Source organism: Coregonus clupeaformis, chromosome 11 (assembly GCF_020615455.1).
Source record: "Coregonus clupeaformis isolate EN_2021a chromosome 11, ASM2061545v1, whole genome shotgun sequence".
Classification (NCBI taxonomy): domain Eukaryota; kingdom Metazoa; phylum Chordata; class Actinopteri; order Salmoniformes; family Salmonidae; genus Coregonus; species Coregonus clupeaformis.
Genome location: NC_059202.1, coordinates 16,695,543 through 16,705,628, shown reverse-complemented (window position 1 = coordinate 16,705,628; position 10,086 = coordinate 16,695,543). Strand labels below are relative to the sequence as shown.

General features: G+C 43.0%; 1 protein-coding gene across 1 annotated transcript; it reads right to left on the bottom strand.

Annotated features, from left to right (window-relative positions):
• Window positions 1-3,050: 3,050 nt before the first annotated feature.
• On the bottom strand, window positions 3,051-3,920 carry LOC121577458 (tetratricopeptide repeat protein 23-like). Its single transcript, XM_041891210.1, has 3 exons — window positions 3,745-3,920; window positions 3,485-3,593; window positions 3,051-3,244 (listed from the first exon to the last, which is right to left on the bottom strand). The coding sequence occupies exons 1-3, from the start codon at window positions 3,913-3,915 to the stop codon at window positions 3,051-3,053; spliced, it is 474 nt and encodes a 157-aa protein (XP_041747144.1). The 5' UTR covers window positions 3,916-3,920.
• Window positions 3,921-10,086: the final 6,166 nt, after the last annotated feature.

The following is a 10,086-nucleotide window of genomic DNA, read 5'->3' as shown; positions in this document are numbered from 1 at the left end:
ACACTACTAGGTCTCTGACCTCCTCCCTATAGGCGGTCTAATCCGTGTCGGTATCAGGCCTTCCACTGTTGGGTCGTCACCAAACTTAAACTTAATGATGGAGTTGGAGTTGTGCAGTCGTGGGTGAACAGGGAGTACAGGAGGGGACGAAGCACGCACCCCTGATAGGCCCCCATGTTGAGGGTCAGCGTGGCGGATGTGTTGTTGCCTAACCTCACCACCTGGGGGCGTCCTGTCAGGAAGTCCAGGATCCAGTTGCAGAGGGAGGTGTTCAGTCCCAGGATCCTTAGCTTAGTGATGAGCTTGGAGGGCACTATGGTGTTGAACGCTGAGCTATAGTCAATGACCATCATTCTCATGTAGGTGTTCCTCTTGTCCAGGTGGGAGAGGGCAGTGTGGCATGCAATAGAGATTGCGTCATCTGTGGATCTGTTGGGGCGGTATGTGAATTGGAGTGGGTCCAGGGTGTCTGAGATGATGGTGTTGATGTGAGCCATGACCAGCCTTTCAACACATTTCATGGCTACAGATGTGAGTGCTACGGGGCGATAGTCATTTAGTCAGGTTACCTTGGCATTCTTGGGCACAGGGATTATGGTGGTCTGCTTGAAACATGTAGGTATTAAAGACTGTGTCAGGGAGAGGTTGAAAATGTCATTGTAGACACTCGTCAGTTGGTCAGTGCATTCTCTGAGTACGTGTCCTGGTAATCCATCTGGCCCTGCAGCCTTGTGAATGTTAACCTGTTTAAAGGTCTTACTCCCATCGGCTACGGAGAGTGTGATCACTCAGTCGTCCGGAACAGCTGGTGCTCTCATGCATGGTTCAGTGTTGCTTGTCTTGAAGCGAGCATAGAAGGCATTTAGCTTGTCTGGTAAGCTCGCATCACTGGATAGCTCGCGGCTGGGTTTCCCTTTGTAATCAGTGGGAGTTTGCAAGCCCTGCCACATCCGATGAGCGTCAGAGCCGGTGTAGTAGGATCTGATCTTAGTCCTGTATTGACGCTTTGCCTATTTGATGGTTCGTCAGAGGGCGGGATTTCTTCTAAGCATCCAGGTTAGTGTCACGCTCCTTGAAAGCGGCAGCTTTAGCCCTTAGCTCAGTGTGGATGTTGCCTGTAATACATGGCTTCTGGTTGGGATATGTATGTAAGGTCAATGTGGGGACGACGTTGATGCACTTATTAATAAAGCCGGTGACTGATGTGGTAAACTCCTCAATGCCATTGGATGAGTCCCGGAACATATTCCAGTCTGTGCTAGAAAAACAGTCCTGTAGCTTAGCATCTGCTTCATCTGACCACTTCCATATTGAGCACATCACTGGTACTTTTTGAGTTTTTGCTTGTAAACAGGAATCAGGAGGATAGAGTTATGGTCAGATTTGCCAAATGGAGGGCGAGGGAGAGCTTTGTATGTGTGTGGAGTAAAGGTGATCTAGAGTTATTTTGCCTGTAGTTGCACAGGTGACATGCTAGTAGAAATGAGGTAAGACAGATTTCAGTTTTCCTGCATTAAAATCACCGGCCTCTAGGAGTGCCTGATCAATGCAGTTTTGTGCAAAAAGCATCCCCAGTACACAAGGGTTAGCTCTTACAGCCAGTGCATTGCGGGGAATCATGAATAATTTATGCAGGGCCTGGAGATGTGTTGTCCTCCATGCCCCTGCTCCACTGCTCCAGCAGACACTGAACGAGTGGGACGTGCAGTAACCCCACCCAAAGCTGGCCCGCAGCTGTGCACGCTCTCACCAGTAGTGTGCTTGACAACAGGCCTGGAAGAAAAGCTGGCTGTTTACATCTAAAATCGCAACTTTAAGGGTACTAAATGCACTTCTAATGTGAAGACTTTCCATGACATTACAGGTCTAAACTAGAGCAGAAAAGACCACATTGTCTGAGCTAACTGAACCATTACAATTGATCTCTATAAATCAGGGATCATCAACTAGATTCAGCCGTGGGCCGGAAGAAAATTACAAATCATTTGTAGACTGCAAATTGACCGCAAGAAGCCCAAACATATATAATATTTGACTAAAACATAATCATTTCAAACCTTGCTTACATTTCCATACGATCACATATATATCTTCCTAAATTAAAATCACTTGAAGCTGATTTGCTGGTGTTTTTACAGTCTTTTATGTCCAACAAAAAAAACACACATATATATATATACACACTTCATTTTTGCTCAGAAAACTTGGTGGGCAAAATAAAATCACACGCTGGCCAAATTCGTCCTGGTTGGGGAACCCTTCAAATTGATTTTCTCAGTCAATATGTTAGACATTGCCACCGTCTTGTGGCCTAAACCTAATGTTGTCTTTCTCAGTGGATATATTCAGAACAGTATCAATAATAGGCTATTATTCTGCCCTCAAGGTTACAGGGTGTATGTTGACATCTAAATGTGAAACAACAGCCTTATCTGAATCTACAATGATGCTTCACTTGAACATTGACTTGTTTTTGCTTGAGAAGTGCCAAGGTAGTCAGGCTTCAACCTGAATATGATACTGCAGGACAAGTCTGGGGAAATAATAGAGCAGCATAGCATGTGATACCTAGAGAGTGCAGGAAAATATCAAAGTGCTTTCTGCTTTCACAGCGGAACTTTGAAGTAAAGGCCAGATTGATCAGATACACACAATGCTCCAAATAATTTCATTTTTCTAAAATGATTTGACACAAAATATTTCTGCAGATTAGTTTAGTTTTCTCTTCTGTACCTGGAAAGAGAAAATGATATTTCAAACTCAGTCTGCATTTTCTCCTCCTGGCTGATGAAGTTCTCCCACAAGCATTTCTGCTTTTAGATGATTGGACTCTGCTTCCTCAAGAGTTGGTATGGTTAAGGAGTTGGACAAGTCAATATTAAAGCATGTGCCCTCAATTTACCCTTTGACAAAACATGTATCCATTCAGTTGTTTGAATTCACATTTAGACAATCATTCTCCTAATGTTTTTTTGGGCTTCAAATAACATACTTTCAATATAAAGATTGAATAACTTCCTAATGATTCTCCTGATTCTAATATCCTTGAGTCAGAGTTTTCTCACAGACAGAATGTGTGAAAAGGATATTTGGCCAGCAGCAGTGGCGCCTCCCTGTGCTAGGTATATGTTGAGGAGACAGGTGTGGACGTGGAGCGTGTCCTCCCAGCAGGTGTAGCTGGGGGAGCAGAGGGGCAGCAACTCACTGGCTCTGTCGGAATGCTCCTGGGCCTGCACTGCCCAGCCTGGAGGAATGAAGTACAACACACAGGTCATTCCAAGATTTTATGTCAAGGTATCAATATATGCAATACTAACAGTTTATTATTAACAGGGTCGGACTACCGCATTTGGGGACCTGGGGCACTGACTTCTGGGTCGGGGGCCCTGGGGCACATGCCTAGTGTGTCCGTTCGGTAATCCGGCCTTGATTATAAACCCTTTATAGATGGTACCTCATTGTAAAGTGTCATGACATCACTCACCTTTAAACTGTAGGTATGCCTTAGCCAGTCGGACATGGGCTTGGGCTAGTTTCAGGTGCCCGTCTTCATACACCAGACAGCGGACAAGGTCCTGGATACAAGCATCAAACTGTGGGGAGAAAAGCATAGGTGCACTACTGAAAACAGCCTTCTAGATGCTGAGTGGTACATGTCATGCATTATAACTTTGATGATGCAATTCCTGAACATGACAGAATAACTGACAGAATAACTATCATAACTACTACCTGCAAACCTACCTGTTGGGTGTCTGCAAAGGCTTGGGCTCTGCTGTCATACTGGGTAAGTTTTTCCTCAGGAGTCATCATCATAGACTCGCCCATGTCATCCATTCCTCTTTGAGAGACCACTTGCCAGTCCTTTATCACTATGAGGAGATTCACCTGTTCCCACTGATGCTTCTGGTGCATTCAGATGATCTGCCCATATCACAACAATCATCATCATTCTTATCATAGACGTGCATAACTCACATTGATTCTAATATGCATAATTAATCTCTTTGAAATTAAAGTTGTTTTTCTTACATCAAACAGCAATGCATGCACAAACACAATTTAGAATTTAAAATTATCCACATTCAATTGACCCAAGTCCTGGTTTGGAGTGTGTTTTTGCCCTTGGATAATTATTAGCCATTTTAATCTAAAAACCTTTTGCAGAATAATTTCATGCCATGTTTGTTTATTTTTTCCATCAGTTGTCGTGGATACAGTGTGGTGAGATAACTCGAGCCATTGGAATATGACGATATGAGCGCTTATTTCAAAGAAAACCCCCTAAGCCACGCCCCAGTGGGCAGAACTCAGTATATTGCTCTCGGACACATTGCCGTGGGAAGATATTTTGGGTTGGGGGTGCTGTCTACATTAAATAAAAAAAATCTGGGGGTACTGCAGCACCCTCAGCACCCCTACTTCCTCCGGCTATGCTCGGACACGTTTTAATATGGAGAAAAGCCTCTAATGGTCGGCCGTGGTTCTGTGTAGCCTAGTTATGCCTTTACAGTGCCTTCAGAAAGTATTCAGACCCCTTGACTTTTTACACATTTTGTTAGATTACAGCCTTATTCAAAAATTGATTAAATTGTTTTTTTCCCCTCATTAATCTACACACAATACCCTATAATGACAAAGCAAAAACAGGTTTTTAGACATTTCTGCTAATTTATTAAAAATAATAAACTGAAATGTCACATTTACATAAGTATTCAGACCCTTTACTCAGTACTTTGTTGAAGCACCTTTGGCAGCGATTACAGCCTTGAGTCTTGGGTATGATGCTACAAGCATGGCACACCTGTATTTGGGGAGTTTCTCCCATTCTTCTCTGCAGATCCTCTCAAGCTCTGTCAGGTTGGATGGGAGCGTTGCTGCACAGCTATTTTCTGGTCTCTCCAGAGATGTTCGATCGGGTTCAAGTCCGGGCTCTGGCTGGGCCACTCAAGGACATTCAGAGACTTCTCCCGAAGCCACTCCTGCATTGTCTTGGCTGTGTGCTTAGGGTTGTTGGCCTGTTGGAAGGTGAGCCTTCGCCCCAATCTAAGGTCCTGAGCACTCTGGAGCAGGTTTTCATCAAGGATCTCTCTGTACTTTGCTCCGTTCATCTTTGCCTCGATCCAGACTAGTCTCCCAGTCCCTGCCGCTGAAAAACATTCCCACAGCATGATGCTGCCACCACCATGCTTCACCGTAGGGATGGTGCCAGGTTTTCTCCAGAAGTGGCGCTTGGCATTCACGCCAAAGAGTTCAATCTTGGTTTCATCAGACCAGAGAATCTTGTTTCTCATGATCAGAGTCTTTAGGTGCCTTTTGGCAAACTCCAAGCGGGCTGTCATGTGCCTTTTACTGAGGAGTGGCTTCCATCTGGCCACTCTACCATAAAGGCCTGTTTGGTGGAGTGCTGCAGAGATGGTTGTCCTTCTGGAAGGTTCTCCCATCTCCACAGAGGAACTCTAGAGCTCTGTCAGAGTGACCATTGGGTTCTTGGTCAACTCCCTGACCAAGGCCCTTCTCCCCCGACTGCTCAGTTTGGCCGGGCGGCCAGCTCTAGGATGAGTCTTGGTGGCTGCAAACTTCTTCCATTTAAGAATGATGGAGGCCACTGTGTTCTTGGGGACCTTCAATGCTGCAGAATTATTTTGGTACACTTCCCCAGATCTGTGCATCGACACAATCCTGTCTCGGCGCTCTACGGACAATTCCTTTGACCTCATGGTTTGTTTTTTCTCTGACATGCACTGTCAACTGTGGGACCTTATATTGACAGGTGTGTGCCTTTCCAAATCATGTCCAATCAATTGAATTTACCACAGGTGGACTCCAATCAAGTTGTAGAAACATCTCAAGGATGATCAATGGAAACAGGATGCACCTGAGCTCAATTTCGAGTCCCATAGCAAAGGGTCTGAATACTTATGTAAATAAGGTATGTCTGTTTTTTATTTGTAATAAATTAACAAAAAAATTATAAAAAACGATTTTCGCTATGTCATTATGGTGTATTGTGTGTAGATTGCTGAGGATTTTTTTATTTAATATAAAATCTTAATATTAAAAAAAATATTTTAGAATAAGGCTGTAATGTAACAAAATGTGGAAAAAGTAAAGGGGTCTGAATACATTCTGAATGCACTGTATTGCAGTTCATTTTGTCTTTGACTTAATAAAATATATTTGAGTAGTAAACAGGGAAACAACAACGAGTCCCAGACAGTTCGCAATAGAACATACCAGAGAGAAGCATAATTGGGGTCATCTGGTTACCACCAGTGTTTGAATACATTAGAGATACAAATAGAGATACAATTAAATTGTGTTTTCTTTGAAAAGATGGGCCTGGCTGAGAATATTCTAATAAAAAGCATGAGCTGGCGCACACCCAGAGAAAATAATTTAGTTTAGAGGTGCTGACTAACAGCGAATAAACTGTAAGCTATAAAAACAAAGAGAGTCGCACACTCCATATGTATAAACTCCCAGTAATGTATTGGGTAAAACACCAACGTTTCGGCATCACTGTGCCTTCTTCAGGGTTATGTCATGAATGCTTGAACCAGGTTATGTAGACATATAGTGCAATTAGTTCAACCAATGACAATAGTGAGGGGTGTGTCATAATTATTAGGTTGATTAGAATAATTTGAGTGAAACTGTTAAAAGACAATAGTTTACAGCATATTGAATATATTAGGCTATTGTTATCATTAGCATTAGCATAAGATTAGCATCAACATGCATTATTGTTTAATTTAATTTCACATATATATTTAATTGTTTCCAATTTCATTAATCTTTTTCAACCATAATGCATAATAAGCATAATCAACAGGGGGAACATATTGGGTGTACGCTGATAAGCTGTAGAAATAATATATTCATTTATAAGACTTGTTCATTGAAAATATAATTGTTCATAAGAAGGGCCTGAGATCAAAGTAATATTCAGACCACTAGAGTCAATGTTTTTAAATAGGACATCCAGTAGGCCTCCCTCTGTAGTAGAATGGCTGTGAATAGAACATTCAGTTTTCTGCCTGAGTGTGGCGCTGTTTACAGCAATTTTCTGGAAGAGTCCTTAATTAACCTATACAGCTCTGGAACCATTGTCTTGCCTTTTACTGCAACAACTTGTGTCAATTATTTGCCCTTATAGAATACACTTTTTTTTTAAACTAATAACTCAAAGGTGTGTGACCATTAACATTGGCTGCATATCCATTGTCCTTCTACCAAAGTGTGGACTTGCACATTTCTTCTCATCCCAGGGATTTAACAATGGTGTAAAGTACACTATATTTACAAAAGTATGTGGACACCCCTTCAAATCAGTGGATTCGGCTATTTCAGCCACACCTGTTGCTGACAGGTGTATAAAATCGAGCATACAGCCATACAATCTCCATAGACAAACATTGGCAGTAGAATGGCCTTACTGAAGAGCTCAGTGACTTTCAACGTGGCACTGTCATAGGATGCCACCTTTCCAACAAGTCAGTTCGTCAAATTTCTGCCCTGCTAGATCTGCCCCGGTCATCTGTAAGTTCTGTTATTGTGAAGTGGAAACGTCTAGGAGCAACAATGGCTCAGCCGCAAAGTGGTAGGCCACACAAGCTCACTGAACGGGAGTGCTGAAGCATGTAGCGTGTAAAAATAATTTGTCCTCGGTTGCAACACTCACTACCGAGTTCTAAACTCCCTCTGGAAGCAACGTGAGCATAATAACTGTTCGTCGGGAGCTTCATGAAATGGGTTTCCATGGCCGAGCAGCCGCACACAAGCCTAAGATCATCATGCGCAATGCCAAGCGGTGTAACGCTTGCCGCCATTGGACTCTGGAGCAGTGGAAACGTGTTCTTTGGAGAGATGAATCTGGGTTAGGCGGATGCCAGGATAATGTTACCTGCCTCAATGCATAGTAACAACTGTAAAGTTTGGTAGATGAGGAATAATGGTCTGAGGCTGTTTTTCATGGTTCGGGCTAGGCCCCTTAGCTCCAGTGAAGGGAAATCTTAACGCTACAGCATACAATGACATTGTAGACGATTCTGTGCTTCCAACTTTGTGGCAACAATTTGGGGAAGGCCCTTTCCTGTTTCAGCATGACAATGCCCCTGTGTACAAAAGCGAGGTCCATACAGAAATGGTTTGTCGAGATTGGTGTGGAAGAACTTGACTAGCCTGCACAGAGCCCTGACCTCAACCCCAATGAATACCTTTGAGATGAATTGGAATGGCGACTGCGAGCCAGGCCTAATCGCCCAACACCAGTGCCCGACCTTACTAATGCTCTTGGGGCTGAATGGAAGCAAGTCCCTGCAGCAATGTTCCAACATCTAGTGGAAAGCCTTCCCAGAAGAGTGGAGGCTGTTATGGCAGCAAAGGGGGGACCAACTCCATATTAATGCCCATGATTTTGGAATGAGATGTTCAACGAGCAGATGTCCACATGGTAATGTAGTGTAGCTCAAGCCAATGCTTGGATATGGATGAAGAGAGGGATGGACAATTGGTATGCAGCCATTGATTTCAGGTGGCTTCATCAACGGATGGAATGTGTCCCAAATGGCACCATATTCCCTATACATAGTGCACTAATTTTGACCAGATATAGGAATAGGGTGCCCTTTGGGATGCATTCTGCCTGTTTAGCCCCACCCTGCCTATTGTAAAAAATATTTCTCCATCCCATTCCCCCAGTTAAGCAAATGAAGGGGAGAGGCTATAACTATAATTCATGTAGTAAATTACTTTTCCTGTCAACGATTTTATTTGACAAACTTCCTTTATTGTGTAGGTGTGTGTCCATTTCGAAGGTTTAATAAAACCTTAATTCAGCCAAGAAATCCATATTTTCATTGATGGAATATTCAACAGACTGAATAGTCATGTACCAATGAGATTAATTAGTTGCATTGCAGTTGTGTGTGGTGTTGCCCCATCTATCCCCATCCAACCCCATCTAGCCTTGGTATTGAATAACTGATTACTGACAAAATACCTCAGCCTTAGGAAATCATTGGGGAAAGAAGTCACACTTCCAGTTTGCACTCATCTTTATTTGACTTGCTGTAATACAGAGATACAGACTGTATAAAAGCATACATTAAATCTTTAACAATGTCTTCATTGTGTCTTAATTGAAAATGAAAGCATAGTTTTCTTTTATTCACCATTTCAATAAGAAAAGTGTGTGTGTGTGTGGGGGGGGGGGGCATAGTCCATCAATAGTGTTGCTGTGGACACTGGACAATCTGACTCACACACACACACTAAGATGGCGCTGCAGAGATGATAGCTTCCGTCTTACGGGCTCCTGACCAATTCTGTTGTTTTGTGTTTTTTTACACTGATCTAAACCTTTTACATAATATTTCCACCATCATTTTGTATGACCAAAAACAGCTTCTGGACATCAGAACAGCGATCACTCACTTCGATTTGGATGAAGCTGGAGCTCACTCCGGACCAGGCCCTAATCCCCGAGACTAGAAAGAGGAAGAGAGGCAAACGAGCGGGCTCCCTGATGAGACTACATCGTCGAGTAAATATACCACCTCTACCCTCCGTTCTATTGGCGAACGTACAATCACTAGAGAACAAACTGGACGAACTCCATTCGAGACTATCCTATCAATGGAACCTGAAGAACTGAAATATCCTATGTTTCTCAGAGTCATGGCTGAACAAGGATACTATACTGTACATCTAGCTGGTTTTTCTATGCATCGTCAAGACCGAACGGCAGCTTCGGGTAAGGTTAAGGGGGATGTGTGTGTCTCTTTGTTAACAACTGCTGGTGCGCGATCTCTAATGTGAAAGGAGTCTCAAGGTTTTGCTAGACTGAGTTAGAATACCTCATGATAAATTGCAGACCATAATATTTACCATGAGTGTTTTCATCTGTATTTTTCGTAGATGTCTATTTACTACCACAAACCGATGCTGGCACTAAATTCCTTCTATGCTCGCTTCGAAGCAAGCAACACTGAACCATACATGAGAGCACCAGCTGTTACGGACGACTGTGTGATTCCGCTCTCCGTAGTAAGACCTTTAAACAGGTTAACATTCACAAGGCCA

Excerpts from the sequence above, each read along its gene's own strand:
- LOC121577458 (XM_041891210.1), bottom strand. The coding sequence starts at position 3,915 with ATGCACCAGAAGCATCAGTGGGAACAGGTGAATCTCCTCATAGTGATA. Across the intron at positions 3,594-3,744 it reads CCTTTGCAGACACCCAACAG|TTTGATGCTTGTATCCAGGA; the intron begins GTAGGTTTGCAG and ends TTCTCCCCACAG. Across the intron at positions 3,245-3,484 it reads GGCATACCTACAGTTTAAAG|GCTGGGCAGTGCAGGCCCAG; the intron begins GTGAGTGATGTC and ends TCATTCCTCCAG.